Source organism: Palaemon carinicauda, chromosome 1 (assembly GCF_036898095.1).
Source record: "Palaemon carinicauda isolate YSFRI2023 chromosome 1, ASM3689809v2, whole genome shotgun sequence".
Taxonomy (NCBI): Eukaryota; Metazoa; Arthropoda; class Malacostraca; order Decapoda; family Palaemonidae; genus Palaemon; species Palaemon carinicauda.
The window spans coordinates 279,062,441-279,085,125 of NC_090725.1; the positions used below are offsets into that span (position 1 = coordinate 279,062,441).

Consider the following 22,685-nt stretch of genomic DNA (forward strand, 5'->3'; position numbering starts at 1 on the left):
AGACGGGCTCAATGTTAATTAACTTCGGTTCCAAGAAAAGACCGCCTACTATTAGGAAAGGTCGAATATAAACAAATATAAAAATTAATTTTAATAAGTTTATAATAAAAGGAAGTTAATCGAAGAGGCCTATAAAAGGCGGAGAGATATAAAATAAATCTATAACTTTTGTTAAGCAAAATTAAGAAAGAGAGTCTATACTCTCTTAGACACCAACACTTCCGTCTAAGGGAAGGGTCGGCCATTGAAAGGTGAACGAGAGTTCATACTCTCTCGTCACCATAATTAATCAAATTAATTCCAAAAGCTAACTAAGCTAATATAGAAGTTTCCAGTAAAGCGACAGCCGAAATCAAAGAGAAATACTTCACCAAAGTCGTGAAAATACTCAAATTAATTCCAAAAGCTAGCTAAGCTAATGATAAAACTTCCTGAATAGCGAAAGCTAAACTCTAGAGCAAATACATCACCAAATCGTGAGCAATAACTCCAGAATCAACAGCGTATCCATGTAGGTCTAGCCGGAGGCACGACAGAGGAAAAATTGAGGTGGTGTTGACAAGAAGTACTGGAGTACCTGACCACAGATGGCGCTGTGGTGTTCACCCCCACCTGTATAGCGATCGCTGGCGTATCCCGACCGTAGATTTCTGTCGGGCAACAGAGTTGACAGCTACATGATTATCGGGTAAGATTAATATTGAAAACTGGAGGCTAACAAAAGAATAGAATAAAATGCTGCTTGTTTTTGAGAACAGCATAATGAGGCAAATATGTGGACAGATTTTAGTTAGTATAAAAAATTCTTTGAACACAGGAGAATTAAAGAGTAATTTATATATTTCATTTGCAGAGCTCTTAGATCAAAAATGTCTTGATCTTGATTTGGATTTATTTAGGAATGAATAATTCAGCAAAGAGATTATGAATCATTCTACGAAATAACTAAAGTTGTAACAATTTAGCCTAGGTATACCAAATTACCACAATAAATTCTGTTCAAATATTTCATCTTACATTGTATTTTCAAAAAAAAAGTAACTTAGTATGTATGCAAGAGAGAAATGACTATTTATTAAATTTAAAGGTTATCTTATAGTTAAGATTGGTGGTATCTTATTCAAAGAATATTTGGCAATCTAGTTACACTAGTCCCAGCACAAAGTCTTATGTCCCAAATCTCATATCACTCATATGGATTAGTCATGGTTAGTAATTTACATGGTAGGTTATCTAATGTACCTTTCAGTCATTTTAGACTTGCAAAGGATCATTTTGACATACATATGACATGATGAATGAAAATTATATATTAAAAACATGTCAAGGCAAACATTTACAGATGTTGTAGAGAGGAAAACTTAAATTCATAAAGGAACGGAGAGGTATCCATAAAAGAGAAAGGAAATTTTTTTTTATTTTTGGGCTGATGTCAACACAGCTTCAAGTAAAAGCCATATGAATATCTGGCGAGTATAAAAATAACAAATTATATCATTAGATTATTGTTTACTGCCTCAAGAAAATTCTTCTAAATAGAATCTTCTGTTATTGTAGTAATATAGAATTCCTTTACCTTTATCAGCTAATGTCATGAAAACAAAATAATTCATTATTATAAAAGCAAAAAATTAAAGCTTTCTCTTGGAAATATATAGCTGAGACAGTCAATTTAAACAAACATGATATGCCTCCAGTAATCAAAATTGTTAAATACATAGAAGAGCAGAGTTTATTTTAATTAACTAATGCATAATCAATTTCTTTAATATTGCACTAAATTTCCATGTTTCAACTTCCCTAACTACAGTATATCCTTGAGTTCAATGTACTACACTTTAAAAATCTATAACCTTCGATAAGATAAAAAACCATATATTTGACAGCATCTCATAAAAATGCATTATTTTAGAACTAATTTCTTGTACAATTAAATTATATACAAGCCTCAAACAAAAATATCATACAGTATACAGTACTGTATATAATCCTTTGGTGACTAAAATGAATGTTCACATATAAAAAACTTTTAAGCTTGTTTACACATTTACCCTATGAACACTGTACAATATAACACGCACATAGTGATTAAAGCAATATATTTCCCTTAAATGTAATCTTCCTTATCCTAAACTGGCATCATTTGACTAACTTTGGGCGTCTTAATTCCAACAAAACTAAAAAGATAAAAGTTGTAACTGGCTTGGTATCTTACATTAAGTCATAACCATTTGTAGGAACAGCAGCCTAAAGCCTATCTTTTTGAAAGAGGTGGAAGACTAGATACTGAGGAATATAGTATTATTCCAGATATTGAACTTCATTGATCCTTAAAACCTTATGAACTACTGTACTAAAACAAGTTTCAGATAGGGACATGTCCCTTAAAAGTCATTTTCTTGCCCTGGCTTCGATAAAACAAGTGAGCAACATGTGTCTCATCAGCCATTCTGAGGGTTCGAGAAAAGTATAATTTTCCTTCATTCGTAGCAAAAACACAAAACTCCGCGGTAAACGATCTAATATTTCAATTTCCTCCGATAGGAAAGTAACCAATGATCCAGATTAGTTCCAGAAGCCTACTCAAACACAGATGTTTGAACATTAAATTACTTTTCCTGATAAGAATTCCTGGAAATACTGTAGGATTAATCCATGACCAAAATTCACATATTGCAAAGTAATCTAATTTTACACAGTTTACTGTACTGTAGCCTACTTACATGCAACAAATCATATAAAAAAGACAGATGATCTATGGATGAAATAATTTGAAAATTTAACTTAATTTTACCTGTAGTAAAGAGAATTGATGGCTTAAATGGAAGGCTACCTTGCTGCACCAGAAACAAGAATACACCATTTTCACTTTGAAACTTAATCTTCTTATTTTCTAATTTCTACAGTGGTTTTCAACTTTTCTTTTAGGTTTATCATTACCACTAACCTTTTTGAGTTTTATGTATAAATTATGATAAAAAAGAAAGATGAATTGAATTAAAAAAGATAATAACAATATTTCTGAGGTGTGTACTGTACTGGGGGAGAGCTAAAAGAAACCTGAGTGCAGTTTCGTACAAAACCTTTATCTTGGCAGGTTATATGCCAGTGGTGACACATCCCAGCTGTAAAGGTTCTAGAAAGTTGCAACTGCCCATTCAATATCCAGTTATCCCTTGATTTCCAGGATAAAAAGTTTCAAAAACATTGTTTGAACACAGACTTGATAAGAATTCACATGTGTTTGACCTTTAAGGTTCCACTATACATTGTCAAGCACCAAATTCAAATTTAATCCATTAAGTTGTGCAAGAATTTCTTTGTAGCTTCAAAAGCCAAAAACAATGCAGCAGTGGCTGGGAAAGTGCGTATAACTGTAGGACCTAAGCCGTTGTACAAAGCAAGAACACCTGTGAAAAGAAATAGAAAATTAAATAGCGGTATTCATTTTCTAATATAATTTCCAATAATTCAACAGTTTTTTTTATCTCATCACATAAATAACAACAGATATATAACAAAATAAAAAAAAATTCCAAGTAATTTGTATACTTCCTAGCTAGACAAACCTAAGCCTTATGAACACCATCTTCTTCCTTGCTTTACCTCTGCCATTAAGTCGAGAGCTTTCAGCGATTGAGAAGGAACCCTGGAATGTAAACAGGGCGTGCACAAGGGTAGCAATAAGAGCAGATGGTGTCCATTCCAAAGGACTTCCACCACTCACTGCTCTGCTACCCTGTGGGTGCTACATTGTCCAGAGGCATGACATACATCACCCCCTTTGTGGCAGCTGGAGGAGGAGACTACCAGTTGTGCATCCCTTTCCTCCCTTCCTGCCACTACGATCCTACCTGAACTAGCAAGGGTGGGTGCAAAAGGGTGGAGCGTTGTCCACATCTTTCTTTCAGAAGAAAGCAGCTGAAGTTCATGACCCGGCTTTGGAGGCAATCGGAATTTCTTAAAGCCGATCTTAAATTAGTAACACAGACCAGAAGTCTCGTTGCGGATTTTTTAAGGTCTGGATCCTTAAAGTTGACTGAACAATGGATCATGGATTCATGGCTAGCCTACCTCTACTTCTTTACCATCACCTCTACATCCCTCTGAGAAAAGAGGGTTAGAGCCTCTGGCACCAATACATTACTAAAAGGCAAAACTTCCTCTTGTCCCACTTAGCTGGAGAAGTGGGAGACACTGTACTTCATCAAAGTTCCAAGATTTGATAAATCCTGAGTTGATCCAGGAAGCTGCCTCGAGGCTGGCCATAGAGGAAGATTCCATTGCCTAAGACTTCTTCTCAGTCTTCTAAAATTAAATGCATTTAATGAATCTAACAGAGACGAGGCAGGTGAGAAGGATGAATTAGAAGAGGAGGAGGAAAGCATACACTTCTTGGTCGCTTCCTTAGGAGTTATGGAAACTAATGACGAAGCTCTCACTGTGGAAGAGATCTCAGGGGACTCATCAAGGCAATAGATAACAACAGCAGGTGTTATGTCCTTCGGTGCCTTCACTGGCGAAGCAGGAGTCGGGAAGACACAGCAGGCAACTGGCAAACATTCTCCCACTGACGGAGCACCAATGATGTCCAAGGAAGACAAACTTCCTTACTTTCACGTTGTCGTGATTGTCATAAAGCCACATACAGGTGATGACATGATGACAGCTATGCACTCTACAACAGGAACAACAGGTTTGCACAAAAAGTTGTTAAAATGTACCTGTTACACACGTGATGACTGATAGGAGAGCATGGCTTCCCCGCCACCTGCCGGTAGTTAACTACAGTACCTAATTAAATTTTAACGGCTCTGCCAACCTTCGCTAGTTATATTCCTATTAAAGGACGACAGTTTGCATTCGTGTAGGAAAAAAATATCAATAAGATTATATATCTTTAAAATTAATATCTAAGGTAAAAAAGATTATGAAAATGAATGTATATAATTGTAAGTAAAACGGAGTCAGGATAATTTCCCAAAGTGTACATAAATTGACCTCCTCTCTACTCTCTAGCTACTGTATATCAGCAAAATCTTACATAAATTTTCGACAAGCTGGATTGGTTAGAAACCCTTTCTGTGGTACTAATTAAAACTACTTTAGAAAACATTGATCATTACCTATTGCTAATTCAATACTAAACAACTCACTAAAGTAATCCTGTAACTACACAAGTGTGATTAGTAAAAAGCAGTCATTTGAGTATAGCATACCTTCTTGCCTTATTATATTCTTAAATACTTTGAGCATGGGTTCAGTAGATCCTGCTACCTGAATACGAGACTTAACAACATCTGCAGGAAAAATGGCAACCCAGAGAGTTACACCAGCAAATCCACCAGCCAACATAGTCCTTAGAGGCCCTGCAAAATAAATATTCTAGTTATCGTTCCAAAAGGCACACGTTAAGGAAAAATTTTAACATACCTGTGCATAATATTCTAATTTCCATTAATGGTATCAAGAAAATCATGCCAATTTATTATTAAGAATTTATCATTTATACACAACAGTAAGAATTAATGCTGAAAAAAATTGTATTTTTCCTACAATAAAAAAACAAGACTTTTTAAATAGGGAATGTTTCTTCACCGGAGATGACATAGCTGGTGAAATTGTCAATAAGGTAGTTAGGGCAGGCCGTAAGTGTAGGTAAGTAGCTCCTCCCATCCTCCTGTCAAAGACTTCACTTTTGACCTTCACCTCATGACAGAGGAGTGGTTGAGGTGAGAATTTTTCATTATATCATTAATATCATTAGCCAAGATACAACTCTAGTTGAAAAAGCAGGATGCTTTAAGCCTAGGGGCTCCAACAAGGAAAATATCTCAGTGAAGGAAGGAAAATAGGAAACATACAGAATAGTACAGGAATGAAATGCAAAGTTGGACCAAAGTTGTTGACAGCAGCACTCACAGTGAACCAGTACATCATGTATAAATTTAGATTCAACTGATAGCTCAACTACATGAAAAGAAAAGAATCAGCACCATTTAGGCCACACCACGTCTGAGAAAATTCACAGGTGCTGGGACTGGGACATGATTACTGTTCCGTATGGCTGTACCATGCTAAACGAAATACTCTGCCCAATGCTGTTGTACAAAAAACCCAAGAGTACTAAGGTTTATATATGCCACCATTTTTGAAGAAGAATACCTCTGTTTTTTTTAAATTTTCAAAGGACACTGCTGACGGGGAAGGAACTACCAATGGAATGAATACTGCTGTAAACTAGAATGCAGAGGTTCCAGGAAAACCAGTTGCACCATCCTTGAAGATAGGAGATACCCATGGTCTATCTATCACTCCATACCACGTAAATGTGCTACATTGTGACAGGAAAAAACCACAGCTTGCCAAGAGATCAAACCTTTATGTCATCAGTAAGGGAATCTCAGGATATTCCCAGATGTCACAATTAGGATGGGTTGGTGGTAGTGCTATTATTACTTAGGTAGGAGATGCTCTTTAAGGCAGGTTTTATTGAAAATTATTGTTCCCTCATTGGTGCTGATTTTATATAAGACCTTCTCCATGGTCCTAATTTTTTCTCTTTTCTAAAACACTGCATTCTGCCAGTAGCTGTACTATTCTCCTCATTCAGGAGAGGATTTAAAAAAGGGATTTTGACGAAGGAAAAATCTATTTCTGGGCGAGAGACCTGTGCCGCCCAGTGAAATGCTCCTTAAGCACCATTTCAAAGGAATATAACTGCTAATATTACCAGAGAAAAAATGTAAAGGAATGCTAGGTTGAACTAGCTCGCTCACCTAATGGTGTCGGTATAGACTGGGGCGAAATACCAGAGGTCTCGTACCATTTAGATTTCTCCTCTTCGAAATCCCCCAATAGTGAGGTGCCGTTCAACCTCCCCTGCCTCGCAGACCAGTACTACTAACTCAACCCACGCTTGCCCATCACTCCTTACAGCACCCTTAAGTTTGGGGTCTGCACAGGGGGGGAGCAAATAGGGTGGGTTCACTGGGCGGCACAGGTCTCTCGCCCAGAAATAGATTTTTCCTTCGTCAAAATCCCTTTTCTGGGCTCAATCCCTGTGCCGCGCAGTGAAATAGTACCAGAGAAAACGAACCCAAACTTTATTAACTATACGGGAACGAATAAAAATCAACATAACAAACAGTGGTTTAATCAAAAGTTAACGTAGAAGTCGGACGTCTTTAATAACATCAGCATGATAAGGTATAATATCCCAGGAAGGGAAGACAAAAGAACATTAACTTAAAACAAAACCAATTAAGGTCAAACACTGGAACAAATTACATACACTTGAACACTAAAGAAATACAGTTCGTATGGAAGAATAAATTGAACAATGATAATAAAATGGCAATGTTACGAACTAGGAACACCCATGGGTGTGATACAACAAACCGAACTCAGGTAGGAACTGTAAGTGAGGCAGGTAAGAGGAAGAAGGTGGAAGATATAGGATTCAGGGATTAGTTAGAAGGAATTTGTCCGGGGGATACCACGCTCCCTGCAGCTACGGTAGCGAGTTGAAGGGCCTCTAATTGTTTAAGATAGTGCCGCTTGAACACTGAGGGGGATTTCCATCCGGTATATTTAGAGATATCTGTAAAGTTCATATGATGGAAAAAATTTATTGAGGTCGCTACCGCCCGAATGTCGTGGACGTGAGGAAAAGACTCTGGATTGGCCTGTTTAATAAAATACAAGATCTGTTGTCTGATCCCTTTCAAAGTTATAGTCCCTCCCCGCTCCCTGATGAACAAGGGTCCCGAGGTCTTATAGGAAGTCCTTGATAGAAAGGACTTTAGAGTGGTAACCGGGCATAGGGAAGGATCCTGAAGGAGAGGGATGATTTTCCAGGAGGACCATCTATTCTGAGGGTCTTCATTTTTGGCCAAGAAGACCTTGTCTGGGGAGAGGAGGACCTCTCCTGACGGAAGGAACTCTATGTGGCCTGGATCCCTTGATAAGGCAGCTAATTCCGAAATCCTGGCGCCAGATGCCAAACTCACGAGAAAGAGAGTTTTCCTGAGTAGAGGGATATACTCACATGAATCGTTGACGGTTTCTGACGCTAGTTTAAGAACATCGTTGAGAAACCAGGAAATCGGGCTAGGACGAGAAGATGGTCTCAGTCTGGCACAGGCTCTTGGGATCGAAGCTAGCAATGAATCTGTTAGATCTATATTAAAGCCGATTAGAAAAATCTTCTTCAAGGCAGACTTGATGGTAGTAATAGTGTTGGCTGCTAAGCCCGACTCAAACAAGGTTCTGAAAAAGGTTACCGTTAGGTTTAGTGTCATAAAGTCAGTACTAGAATCTTTCAAAAACTTAGCTAGTTTTTTGACCGCTGAGTCATATTGACGAAGAGTGGAGTCTCTCTTGTCAGATTCTAAAAATAAAGTATTCTGGGGGTCTATGTTAGCCCCTTTGTGTGCCGCAAACTTCATGAAGTCCATAAAGTTAGGGTGGTCTGAATGTTTGAGGAAGCGAACACAGTGCACGTTTGTACTATCTGGGTCAAAGTCGGGTTGGGAATCTGGTGAGGGTGGAGATTCAGCTCCAGTAAAAGAGGAAACCAATTGCTCTTGGGCCAATTGGGGGCCACCAGGGCTACTTGACCTTTGAAGGTTCGAAGTTTGTCCAGCACTTTCATCAGTAGGTTCACCGGTGGGAAAAGGTAAATCCTTTCCCAGGCGTTCCAGTCGAGAGACATGGCATCCGTGGCGTAAGCCCGAGGGTCCAGGTTGGGGGCCACATAACATTTCAGCTTGTGGTTGGATTCCGTCGCGAAGAGGTCTACCTGGAGATCCGGCACTTGGAAGAGGATCCATTGAAAGGATTTGCGATCTAGTGACCATTCTGACTCCAACGGTACCGTCCTGGAGAGTGCGTCTGCCACAACGTTCCGAACTCCAGCCAGATGAACGGCGGATAGGTGCCATTGGTTTGAGGCCGCCAGGGAGAAGATTGCCACCATCACGTGATTGATGGGACCTGACTTGGAGCCCCCTCTGTTTAGACAACGGACTATGACTTCGTTGTCGAGGACTATCCTCAGATGTTGTTTCTTGGCCGGGGAAAGACGTTTCAAGGTTAGTAAGACAGCCATGGCCTCCAGGACGTTTATGTGAAATTGCTGGAACATTGTAGACCAAAGGCCCTGAACTTTCCTGTGTTGGGAGTAGCCTCCCCAACCTGATAGGGAGGCATCCGTGTGGATGACTATCCTTGGAGGGGGGTACTGCAACGGAACCGATTTTGATAGGCTCTTGGCGGTTGTCCATGGGAGAAGCCTCTTCCGAAGAATGGGAGGAAGGCGTGTCTTCTTGTCCCGACGTTTGGTGTTCGCTCTGGAGCGCCAAACTCGGTTGATGTCTTTCAATTTCGCTTTCAGAAGGAGGTCTGTCACTGAAGCGAATTGTAGGGACCCTAGAATCCTCTCCTGGTTCCTTCTGGAAGTTACCTTTTCCCCGAGAAAGCGTTTGGTATTTTTCGCAATCTCTATCCTCTTGGACCTGGGGAGACATAGAGTGTGAGAACGTAGGTCCCACCGTAATCCCAGCCACTGAAATTTGGTCTTTGGTGTCAGACGAGACTTTCCGAAGTTTATCTGGAATCCCAGAAACTGAAGATATTGGATCACCTTGTTTGTTGCCTTGAGACAATCCTCGACGTTGTCTGACCAGATTAGCCAATCGTCCAGGTATGCGACGACTTGGATTCCGTGGGATCGGAGTTCCTGAATGACCGATTCCGCCAGTTTCGTGAAGATTCTGGGCGCGATGTTGAGCCCGAAAGGCATCACTTTGAACGTGTAAGCCTTGTCGTCCAGTCTGAATCCTAGGAATGGGGGGAAGTGTCTCGCTATTGGAACGTGATAGTAAGCATCGGTAAGATCGATGGAGGTGGTGACGGCCCCACGGGGAAGCAAGGTTCGCACCTGCGAGACGGTAAGCATGTGAAACCTGTCGCATTGAATGGACAAGTTTAGTCGAGACAGATCGAGGATGACCCTTCGGCTGTCGGAGTCTTTCTTCGGAACGCTGAATAAGCGACCTTGAAACTTCAGATATTTCGTTTCCTTGATCGCGTTCTTGCGAAGAAGATCTTGGGTAAACAAAAGTAGGTCCGGTGTCGAGGGTTGATGGAATCTGTTCGGTGGAGGAGGCCCTTCTATCCAACTCCACCCCAGGCCCTTGGAGATTATGCTGAAGGCCCAAGGACTGAATTTCCAGCGACTCCGGAACACATAAAGTCTCCCTCCTACCTGAAGACCGTCAGTAGTTGGAGGTTTTACCGCCTCGGCCACCACGTGACCCTTTTCCACGGGAGAAATATCTCCCTTTGCTTCTGTTCTGAAAAGAACCCCTCGCACCGGGGCCCCTGCCTCGTTGGTATCCTTGGGAGGAAAACCGGGACTCATAGACCGGGTTATAAACAGGAGAGGTAAACGAGTTCGAAGCCACTTGGTTTTCAGGGACGAGGACATACTTCACTTGGGGCTGAGACTTGGAGGTGGAGGGTTGGATGCCTTGAGAGAACGGGGCCGACTGGACTACTTGAATAGGTTGGCGGAATTGGGTAGAGCTATAAGGGCGTAGCCTTTTTCTGCCCCGGGAGTGAATGCTCGATTGTTCGAACTTCCGTTTGGGAGTGAGACCCCAACGGACTTTGAGGCTCTGGTTCACTCTGGCAGCTTCGCTCAATACCGAGTTGACCATGTCCTCCGGGAAAAGGTCCGGACCCCAAGCAGAGGCTTTAATGAGCTTATTTGGCTCATGGCAGATAGTGGCTTCAGATAAGACATGCTTACGGCAACGTCTTTTGGTCACCAAGAAGTCGTAGCAGTCTGCTAACAAAGATTGCAGGGTGGCTTTAGTCATAACTTTAAAAGAGTGTTCCTCGTCATAAGTAAGAGAAAACATCTCCGCCATAGTCGAGATGTTGAGGCTCCGGCTAAACCTAGACCGGGACTCGAACTCGAGTCGGATTAAGGTTTCAGGTAGTCTTGGGAGGCGTTCACTGAATTGCGTCGATGCACAGTCCGCGGATAGCTTACCAGAAGTGAATGTCGATTGAATGTTAAGCCAACATTCATTATCTGATGGGAACAGCAGAGATGTAGGATCTGTCTCCCGGAGTTGTGGCAAAGGCTTATCTTCGGTCACTGCCTGAAGGGCTAATTCAACCATTTTGGTGACGCAAGGAGTGGGGGTCTGTTCGTCCACAAGAAACATGGTGTAAGTACTCTTGTGGGGGGTCAGCATGGTGTTTGTACAACCCCACTCATTTAAGGTTCGAACCCAAACAGACTGAGCCTGTTCCTTCGGAAAGATAACGGTCTCTTTAGGGACCTTATCTAGTCGGACAAGAGCCTCTTCCGTAAGCCGGGCGAAGCCGGGGAAAGGAAATTGAAGACCGGGAGGGAAGAACTCAAAATCTTCAATGGGCCTGGTCCCAAAACCCTCGATGGTCAACATTCCGTCCGTAAAAGGACAGTGGAGCGCCATTTTCCACGGGTTGTTCTTCGTGAAGGGTGGAAGTTTTGAGGCGTCCGGGATGAGGAACTGCTGTTGTTGAGGCAGTCCACTTTCCAGGGTATCTAGTCTTCTGGTAACGGCAGAAAGTATAGAACTAATCTGCTCTGTAACGACCCTCGACAACATATTCGTGAGGGCCTCCGGGTCGAGGTTGGTTGTGGTAATTAAGGGGGATGACTGCACTCCCGGGTCCTGAGACATAGGGGCAGTGCTAGTCGAGTCACTAGGAGCTCCGGGGAGGGGAGCCTTCTTGGGCTTCGATGATCCAGGTAGTGTAGGATTCTGACGAGTCCTCACTAAAGGTCTTTTCTGAGATTTGACCTTGGCAGGAACCGAGAGCGATCTTGGGGAGGATTCGTGGTTCCCTTCAAAACCAAGAAAGGAAAAATTATTAGAAGTTGGAGAAAAAGAGGGGCTAAGAAGAGAGGTCTTAGCGCCAGACCCACCTGCCTCACTTACAACCTTACCTGTGTCAGGTTCGTCAAAAACCATGGGCTCTATGTCTAAGGTCAGAGCCGTAACATTGTCTTCAATGGGGTCCGGGTCGTCAGGGATGTCTGTATCCTGGACGAGATTGAGTTCTACGATTTCCGCAATGTCAGCAATTATAGGAGCCGCCACTTGCCTAGGCACTGCTGCCGAAGATTTTGCGTTCGGGTAGATAAGTCTACAATAATCTTCTGAGAGGACGTAGGGCTTCCTGGCCTTTACGTTACGGGCGAAGCCGCCTACCCACAATTTCAAAGTGGCTCTTGCTGAAGTTTTAACCGCCTGGGAACTCTGAAAGAACGGGGATAAGGTTAGCAAACCCGAGGACAAAATGATAAATGAACCCGAAGATTCATAACAGAAGTCAATGATTATCTATCATATTGATGTCGCCCAGTGAAGGGAAGTAAATACAAAATTGACTGAAAGAGGCTCACCGAATCTGAAGCGAGGGTGGAGATAAGGTCATAACAGATAAGGCAGTTGTCAGGGTGCCATACCACAATATCGTCCATCTGGATCCCACAGTCCGCGTGGGACCGACAGACAGCATGGCCGCAAGGCTGGTGAAGGATGGCCGCGCAGGCTGTCATCCGGCAACGGACCACCTGTAAAAGGAATAGTCCATGAGCATCTACTAGTTTCTCTATAAGGGGTCCCGGAGGGTCCGGGACCTGCCAGTTAATAAAATAAATGTATAGCCTTAGACTAAACATGCAGAGAACTGAGACTATTCCAATAGCAATCCGGCAGAGCCGGGTATGAAAAAGGATGCAAAAAACAGTGATTAATATATAATCATAACTAGTTCCGGGGCCCCCGTGGCCGGGGAACAGGGTTGGTAAGTAAACTTAAAGTAAACTTAAAGTAACTTAAAGTAAACTTAAAGTACCCAAGATACATCCTTAAAGTACATAAATAGAAAACGCCAATTATGATCAAAAACTAATGTCTGTAATGAATAGGGCTCCCGGAGGGAGAATATTAATCAAAACCGTGTCAGTGTCAACCGATCATGTAGTTAAGAGCTCGGCGGCTCCGATGTCTGATGACGGGAGGGTACAACGGGAGAGCGCGGGGGGAGCCAGTGGAACCCCCCCCTACCTTACCTGAGGTACCGGGACAAAGGTAATGATTCATGTAGAATATAAAATAATGATATGGGATATAATAAGTCCTATACGGACGATAATAGCATGAGGTACCGTAGGGGAGGACACTCCTAATATAAGTGCTCATTCTAACAACCGTAATTAAAAGCAAGGTTACACCAAGGTGCAGATATACCGACTAATCACGTGTGATAGTCCCCGGTGGTCCCGGCCTTCCCCCTCCCCGACCGATGGCGACGGGAGGGGGGAGACGAAACCGCCCGGTATGAATGAATGAGACTAAGTCATACCCCGTTGGTATACTCAGTCCTCAATATGTCGGAACGTTGATGGAAGACTGAGGTACAAGCATACTTGACCCGTAAATCATAACCAACAACCATCGAGTGAGAGGAAGGGTGTACACTGAAGGGGGGGGGGGATGGAATAACCTCCCCAACTTGTTGGGGGGGGGGGTGTAATGGTACAGGGAAATCGCCAGTGCGCAGTGGTAGACAGGGCTACCAACTGGAGATCCCCTAATCATGACATGAAAATCCCAAAAATATGATCATAACGGAGTAAGCAATAAATATAATATCAATGCACAAATACATAAAAATAATTAATGAATTAAAAGCGAAATCACGTAAGTAAGGTTAGGCATGCAGAAAAAATATGGCGAGAGAGGGACTCGGGCGAGTGGTAGGGGAGGAAGCATGACGCCATCAGCAGATGGAAAGCAGGGGTACCAACCTAGTTACTGAAGCGGTAGATCGAACAGTAAAAACAACAAAATACGCGAGAGTCCCACTCGAACCAAACGTAAAACTAGGTGGAGCGTAATAAAACAAAAGGTTTTACTAATAATAAGTGAGATGGTCGAAATTAAAGCTCCTAGAACTAGCGAAACAATCTCAATGTTGACGCTATCCACCAACATGCACGAATGCAGGCATACCAACATAACCTACTCCTGATGAAACGCTAACACCGATATCATAGGATAACATAAAATAAATGCTATATGAAAGCATAAAGTCGGTGTACTAAATGAATATTGCTATATGAAAGCATAAAGTTGGTGTACTAAATGAATATAAGGAAAAAACTCCTAAAGGATCGAACGAATATAAAAGACGGACGAACTAACGAGACAAAGGGCAGAGGCGAAAGAAAGAACGGGGACGCCGCTCATATATAAACACTTCTAAATAATAAAAACAAAGATGACACTGCCCAATCTCGTTAAAAACTCATGGATAAGGTACTTAACTTCGATGGGGTATCTTGGGAATCGGCCATCGAGAGAAAGTTGATGATAAATCCAATGAAACACACGAAATAAAAAACTTGGACTTATATCAAACAGATGCTTGAAAGGAGTGATGGGCAAGCGTGGGTTGAGTTAGTAGTACTGGTCTGCGAGGCAGGGGAGGTTGAACGGCACCTCACTATTGGGGGATTTCGAAGAGGAGAAATCTAAATGGTACGAGACCTCTGGTATTTCGCCCCAGTCTATACCGACACCATTAGGTGAGCGAGCTAGTTCAACCTAGCATTCCTTTACATTTTTTCTCTGGTAATATTAGCAGTTATATTCCTTTGAAATGGTGCTTAAGGAGCATTTCACTGCGCGGCACAGGGATTGAGCCCAGAAAAATCATGAGTTAATACAATTCCTTTTCTCAAAAATGTTATTTTTATTAGTAAAATAAATTTTTGAATATACTTACCCGATAATCATGTAGCTGTCAACTCCGTTGCCCGACAGAATTCTACGGGAGGGATACGCCAGCTATCACTATACTAGAAGGGGGTGTACTCACCAGCGCCACCTGTGGCCAGGTACTACAGTACTTCTTGTTGACACCTCCTCAATTTTTCCTCGGTCCACTGGTTCTCTATGGGGAGGAAGGGAGGGTCAATTAAATCATGATTATCGGGTAAGTATATTCAAAAATTTATTTTACTAATAAAAATAACATTTTTCAATATTAAACTTACCCGATAATCATGTAGCTGATTCACACCCAGGGGGGTGGGTGAAAACCAGTGTACAAGACTAAAGGATAGCTAAGTATCCCGTATTTCATATAATCAGTTATCTCAAAATAACAATGAAATAATAAGTACCTGGTAAGGAAGTCGACTTGAACCGTTACTCTGCCTTTATTAAGTTCGTCTTCCTTACTGAGCGCAGCGTTCCTCTTAGGAGGCTGAATCAACTCTAAGGTGCTAAAGTATATAGGGCTGCAACCCCTACTAAAGGACCTCTACACAACCTCTAACCCAGGCGCTTCTCAAGAATGAATTGACCACCCGCCAAATCAAAAGGATGCGGAAGGCTTCTTAGCCTACCGTAACAACCATAAAAACAACAATAAAAGCATTCAAGAGAAAGGTTAAAAAAGGTTATGGGATTAAGGGAATGTAGTGGCTGAGCCCTCACCTACTACTGCACTCGCTGCTACGAATGGTCCCAGGGTGTAGCAGTTCTCGTAAAGAGACTGGACATCTTTAAGATAAAATGATGCAAACACTGACTTGCTCCTCCAATAAGTTGCATCCATTATGCTCTGCAGAGAACGGTTTTTATTAAAGGCCATCGAAGTAGCTACGGCTCTCACTTCGTGGGTCCTTACCTTCAGCAAAGCAAGGTCTTCCTCCTTCAAGTGAGAATGGGCTTCTCTAATCAGAAGCCTTATATAATACGAAACCCCGTTTTTGGACATGGGCCTCGAAGGTTTCTTGATTGCACACCATAAGGCTTCTGACTGTCCTCGAATAGGTTTTGACCTATTAAGATAAAATTTCAGAGCTCTGACAGGGCAAAGAACTCTTTCTAGCTTGTTACCTACCATGTTGGAGAGGCTAGGAATTTCAAACGATCTAGGCCAAGGACGTGAAGGAAGTTCATTCTTAGCTAAGAATCCGAGCTGTAAAGAACATGTTGCAGATTCGGATGTGAACCCAATGTTCTTGCTGAAGGCATGAACCTCACTGACTCTTTTAGCTGTTGCAAGGCAGACGAGAAAAAGAGTCTTGAGGGTAAGGTCCTTGAAGGAAGCTGACTGGAGAGGTTCGAACCTAGGCGACATAAGGAACCTTAAGACTACGTCTAGATTCCAGCCTGGAGTGGGTAGACGACGTTCTTTAGAAGTCTCAAAAGACTTAAGGATGTCTTGAAGGTCCTTGTTGGAAGAAAGGTCCAAACCTCTGTGGCGGAGAACTGAAGCCAACATACTCCTGTACCCTTTAATCGTAGGAGCTGAAAGGGATCTCTCATTCCTTAGATGTAATAGGAAGTCAGCTATTTGGGTTACAGAGGTATTGGTAGAGGAAACTGCATTGGCTCTACACCAGCTCCGGAAGACTTCCCACTTGGATTGGTAGACTCTACGAGTGGATACCCTCCTTGCTCTGGCAATCGCACTGGCTGCCTCCTTCGAAAAGCCTCTAGCTCTAGCGAATCTTTCGACAGTCTGAAGGCAGTCAGCCGAAGAGCGTGGAGGTTTGGGTGCAACCTGTCTACGTGAGGTTGACGTAGAAGGTCCACTCTTAGAGGGAGAGTCCTGGGGACGTCGACCAGCCATTGTAGTACCTCTGTGAACCATTCTCTTGCAGGCCAAAGGGGAGCAACCAGCGTCAGCCGTGTCCCTTCGTGCGAGATGAACTTCTGAAGGACTTTGTTTATGATCTTGAACGGTGGGAATGCGTAAAGGTCGAGATGGGACCAATTCAGCAGAAAAGCATCCACATGAACTGCTGCTGGGTCTGGAACTGGGGAACAGTACAAAGGAAGTCTCTTGGTCATGGAGGTGGCAAACAGATCTATTGTCGGCTGACCCCACAAGGTCCAAAGTCTGTTGCACACGCTCTTGTGGAGGGTCCATTCCGTGGGGATGACCTGATCCCTTCTGCTTAGGCGATCTGCTGAGACGTTCATGTTGCCCTGAATGAACCTCGTAACTAGGGTGAGGTTTAGACTTCTTGACCAAATGAGGAGGTCCCTTGCTATCTCGTATAGGCTCCTCGAATGGGTCCCTCCTTGCTTGGAGATGTAAGCCAAGGCTGTGGTGTTGTCGGAGTTCACCTCCACCACCTTGCCTAGCAGGAGGGACTTGAAGTTCAATAGGGCTAAATGAACTGCTAGTAGCTCCTTGCAGTTGATGTGGAGCGTTTCCTGTTCCTCGTTCCACGTTCCCGAGCACTCCTGTCCGTTCAAGGTCGCGCCCCAGCCCGAGTCCGATGCATCCGAGAAGAGATGAAGATTGGGGGTCTGAATCGCCAACGATAGGCCCTCCCTGAGAAGGAGATTGGTCTTCCACCACAAGAGAGTGGTCTTCATCTCTTTGGTGACCGGGATAGAGACTGCTTCGAGCGTCAAACCCTTGTCCCAATGAGCTGCTAGATGGAATTGGAGAGGGCGGAGGTGGAGTCTCCCTAGCTCGACGAACAGGGCCAACGATGAAAGGGTCCCTGTGAGACTCATCCACTGTCTCACCGAGCAACTGCTCCTCTTCAGCATGCTCAGGATGCAATCTAGGGCTTGGCTTATCCTTGGGGCCGATGGAAAAGCCCGAAAATCCTGACTCCGAATCTCCATTCCCAGGTACACAATGGATTGGGAGGGAATGAGCTGGGACTTTTCTAAATTGACTAACAGACCCAGTTCTTTGATCAAGTCCAAAGTCCAGTTGAGACTCTCCAGACAGCGACGACTCGTGGAGGCTCTCAACAGCCAGTCGTCTAAATAAAGGGAGGCTCTGATGTCCGATAAGTGGAGGAATTTTGCAATATTCCTCATCAGATGCGTAAACACCATAGGAGCTGTGCTTAGGCCAAAACACAGGGCTTGGAATTGGTAGACAACCTTTCCAAAAACGAATCTCAGGAAAGGTTGGGAGTCTGGATGAATAGGAACGTGAAAGTAAGCATCTTTCAGATCCAACGAGACCATCCAGTCCTCCTGCCTGACCGCTGCTAGGACCGACTTCGTCGTCTCCATAGTGAACGTCTGCTTGGTGACATAAGCATTGAGCGCGCTGACGTCCAGCACCGGTCTCCAACCTCCTGTCTTCTTGGCCACCAGAAAGAGACGGTTGTAGAAGCCCGGGGATTGATGGTCCCGGACTATAACCACTGCCTTCTTCTGTAACAGGAGCGACACCTCCTGGTGCAACGCTAGCCTCTTGTCCTTTTCCTTGTAGTTGGGAGAGAGGTTGATGGGAGAAGTGGTCAGAGGGGGTTTGCGGCAGAATGGTATCCTGTAACCCTCCCTCAGCCAACTGACAGACTGGGCGTCTGCACCTCTCTTTTCCCAGGCTTGCCAGAAGATCTTGAGTCTGGCTCCTACTGCTGTCTGGAGAGGAGGAGAGTCAGTGTTTGCCTTTTGAAGTCTTGGAACCTTTCCTAGACTTGCTCCTGGAAGAGTCTGGACGGGAGCTTCCTCGGCTGGGGGCTCTACCACGAAAGGGCGGAATAAACCTCGTAGCAGGAGTATCAGCCACTGGGGTGCGATAAGTCCTGGGGACTGAGGGAGCAACCTTAGTCTTACGAGCTGAAGAGGCCACAAGATCATGGGTGTCCTTTTGAATCAGGGCCGCAGACAAGTCCTTAACAAGCTCTTCGGGAAACAAGAACTTAGAGAGCGGAGCGAAAAGGAGTTGAGACCTTTGACAAGGTGTGATGCTGGAAGAAAGGAAGGTACAAAGCTGCTCCCTTTTCTTAAGCACTCCTGACACAAACATTGAAGCAAGCTCGCCAGATCCATCCCTAATAGCTTTATCCATGCAGGACATTAAGAGCATGGCTGAGTCCTTGTCCGCAGGGGAGGTCTTCTTGCTAAGGGCCCCCAGGCACCAGTCTAGGAAATTGAACATCTCAAAGGCTCGAAATACACCCTTTAGGAAGTGATCTAGATCGGAGAAGGTCCAGCAAACCTTAGAGCGCCTCATTGCTGTTCTACGAGGAGAGTCTACCAAACTTGAGAAGTCAGCCTGGGCAGAGGCAGGTACTCCCAAGCCTGGTTCTTCTCCTGTGGCATACCAAACGCCCGCTTTAGAAGTGAGCTTAGTCGGAGGGAACATAAAGGAAGTCTTTCCTAGTTGCTGCTTAGACTGCAACCACTCCCCTAAAATTCTTAGAGCTCTCTTAGAGGACCTTGCAAAGAAGAGCTTAGTATAAGTTGACTTGGCTGGCTGCATGCCCAGCGAAAACTCAGATGGCGGAGAGCGGGGGGTAGCAGAGACAAAATGGTCTGGGTATACCTCTCTGAAAAGAGCCAGGACCTTACGAAAGTCAATAGGAGGAGGAGAAGACTTGGATTCTTCCACGTCTGATGAGGGATCCAGGTGTGCAGCCTCATCATCAGAAACCTCATCACCAGAGTGTAGCGAAGTGAGAGGTAAGGTATGCTGAACAGCAGAATCTGCACGAGCGGGAGCAAAAACGCTTGTGGTTTCATCCTCAAGTCTCTGTTGCTGAGGCAAAACCTGAGGTTCAGGCTGCAAAGGCTGGTCAAAAGGAGTAGCAGAAGGTAGGCGCATGGGTTGAGGAGGCTGACTCCTGGCATGAGTGTCTTGACTCAAGAGTTGCGCTTGCTGTAAGGTTAGCGGATGCGCAGTAGCAGGTTCCTGAGGAACGAGTTGAGGTTCCTGAGGTGTGAGCTGCGAGAGTTGAGGTAGTGGCTGCGCAGAACGCAGTTCTTGTCTCGCGAGTTGAGGTTCCTGAGGCGCAAGGCTAAGGTGTTGAGGCTCTCGCCTTGAGGAGGGTTGAGGTCGCTGCAGCGAGAGCTGAGGTGTCTGCCTCATGGATGGGAGAGGTTGTTGTACCTCAAGAGAGTGTTGCCTCACTGGTGGAACCGCAAGTGGAAGCGGAGGAAGTAAGGTATAAGCTTCCTGTTCCCATTGCTGAGGTTGCCTTAAAGAAGGCGGAGGTAGCTGCACACCGCTGGAAACTGGCAACTCAGTACGTGGTAAGGTATCCTGAGGAGCCTCAACATCGTACGCCTGGCAGACAGGACTGCGGTTAGGCGGAGCGATCGCAGGAGGAGGTGTAACCTTCTCAGCCTGACACTCACGCATTAAGACCGCAAGTTGTGACTGCATGGACTGCAGTAGAGTCAACTTGGGGTCGGCAGACACTAAGGTCTGCTGAGGCAAAGCCTTAACAGAAGAGATCTGTTGCGGCAGCACCTTACTCCTCTTAGGAGGTGTGCAGTCAACTGATGACTGCGGCGAGTCAGAGCTGATCCAATGACTGCAGCCAGGTTGTAGAGCTCTTGAGGTCTGGACTTTGCGTTTGAGAGGTCTTGAGACCTGAGTCCAACGTTTTCTCCCTGACAATTCTTCAGCAGACGAGTAAAAGACGGGCTCAATCGTCTGCGGGTGGGAGTGACGGTCTCTGGAAGACACGCCCGCAACCACCGAGGATACTTCTGTGCGCCGATCAAGGCCTGCCGAACCCTTTTGCCCTTCGACATTGCTTCTCCCCTGGGCTTGGGAGCTTGCAAGAGGTCCCGGACTGGGAGGACGACTGGCACGCACAGAAGTACCCTCACGCACCACACTGACACTGACACTAGCACTTGGCACTGCACTGACACTAGCACTTGTCACAGCACTGGCACTATTACCACCCACTGCACTCTTGACCTTAAGTTCCTTGACTTCGGCCATAAGAGACTTATGATCACTAACCACCGATTCCACTTTGTCACCTAAAGCCTGAATGGCACGCAAAACAACAGACATATCAGGTTGAGGGCAAATAGTAGGTTCGGGGGTAGCCACTACAGGGGGAGGAAAAGGTAGGGGATCATGAGGTGAGGAAAAAAGTGAAGAGCGAGAAGAACTCCTCCTAACTCTCTCTCTCTCTAACTTGGTTGAATATTTAAGAAATCGGACAAAATCAAGTTCCGAAAGTCCGGCGCATTCCTCACATCGATCTTCCAACTGACAGGGTCTTTCCCTACAGTCAGAACAAGCGGTGTGAGGATCTACCGAGGCCTTCGGAATACGCCTATTACAAGACCTACATCGTCTATGGGGTGGGGCTTGTGAAATGTCAGACATCTTGAATCAAAGAGTTAGCCAAGTGGGGATTCCAAATCAAGCAAAAAGATCGTTAACCATTAATCAGAACTAAATAATAGCTATCTAAGCTAATATAGAAGTTTTCCAGTAAAGCGACAGCCGAAATCTGAGAGAAATACTTCACCAAAAGCCGTGAAAATACTCCAAGATCATAAGCGTATCCCAGAACGTCTTGCCGGAAGCACGACAGAGGAAAAATTGAGGAGGTGTCAACAAGAAGTACTGTAGTACCTGGCCACAGGTGGCGCTGGTGAGTACACCCCCTTCTAGTATAGTGATAGCTGGCGTATCCCTCCCGTAGAATTCTGTCGGGCAACGGAGTTGACAGCTACATGATTATCGGGTAAGTTTAATATTGAAAAAATATTAGTAAACAGACAAAACAAGCATTAATGCGCTTTTTTACTGTAAGCTACAGTACATTAAGGACACAGTATAAAGTAACCATGGAGAACACAGTATGCATAAACAATATAAAAAATAGTTCTGTAGTTTGGTTGATGTCCAGAGACGTTTCTAGATTGGTAATCAGTTTATCTTGGCAATAGGTAGGTTATGAAGTTTCAGAAGTGAGGTGTATCAATCGGTCAAGTACTCGTGCTCATCTTCAGGCTAGACAATAACTGAGGGATGAGGGCTTCACGGCTGGTATTTATATGGGGTCTGGTCAACTATTATCATAAGTACTAGTCAAGCTACAACACCCGCTGGAAAAGCAAACTGCTACAAGCCAAAGGTATAACTGCCCAGTTGAGAGGTCACTCATAAATGGCAGAGGCAAGGGAGAGGACAATATCCTAGAGACTAACCATATATACAGTACATATGATCAGTGCCAAGTCATTTCTCCAGGCTAGGACCAAGAAGGGCCAGGGAATGGCTGCCAATGACTCAGCAGGCAGACCAATAAGCTCCCCCAAACCTCACATCCCAAGATCACAAGGATGGCGAGGTTGCAGACATAACTAGAAACTATTGCTAGGAGAGAAATAATAATCAAATAAGCTACATATGAAGTTATAAGTGCATACATATATCAAGGCACTTCCTCCAATTTTGGGGGGTAGCCGACATCAAACGAATGAAACAGAAAAGAGGACCTCTCCTCTCTACATTCCTCCCAGCATGAAAAGGGACTCAACTGAGTTCGGCTGGTACTGCTAGGGTGCCACAGCTAACCCTTCCTGTTATCCACTACAGAAGAAGCTTCATAACACTGAATCCCCTACTGCTGCTACCTCTGCGGTTATCCAAGGCACCAGAAGAAGTAGCAGGGCCTACCGGAACTGCGTCACAATCGCTCGCCATTCATTCCTACTTCTAGCACGCTCTCTTGCCTCTCTCACATCTATCCTCCTATCACCCAGAGCCTTCTTCACTCCATCCATCCACCCAAACCTTGGCCTTTCTCTTGTACTTCTCTCATCAACTCTTGCATTCATCACCTTCTTTAGCAGACAGCC

The 22,685-nt window shown here is 44.4% G+C and overlaps 1 protein-coding gene across 4 annotated transcripts in view; it reads right to left on the minus strand.

Annotated features, from left to right (window-relative positions):
• Nucleotides 1-707: 707 nt before the first annotated feature.
• Nucleotides 708-22,685, minus strand: part of LOC137657112 (mitochondrial ornithine transporter 1) — an 85,834-nt gene continuing 63,856 nt past the window's right edge. For all 4 annotated transcript variants that reach the window (XM_068391492.1, XM_068391481.1, XM_068391477.1 and 1 more), the window contains 2 exons: nt 5,220-5,369; nt 708-3,410 (listed from right to left, as the gene is read on the minus strand). In XM_068391492.1, the coding sequence (XP_068247593.1) occupies nt 3,292-3,410; nt 5,220-5,369 (269 nt within the window). In that variant the 3' untranslated portion in view covers nt 708-3,291. The remainder of the gene's footprint in view (nt 3,411-5,219; nt 5,370-22,685) is intronic.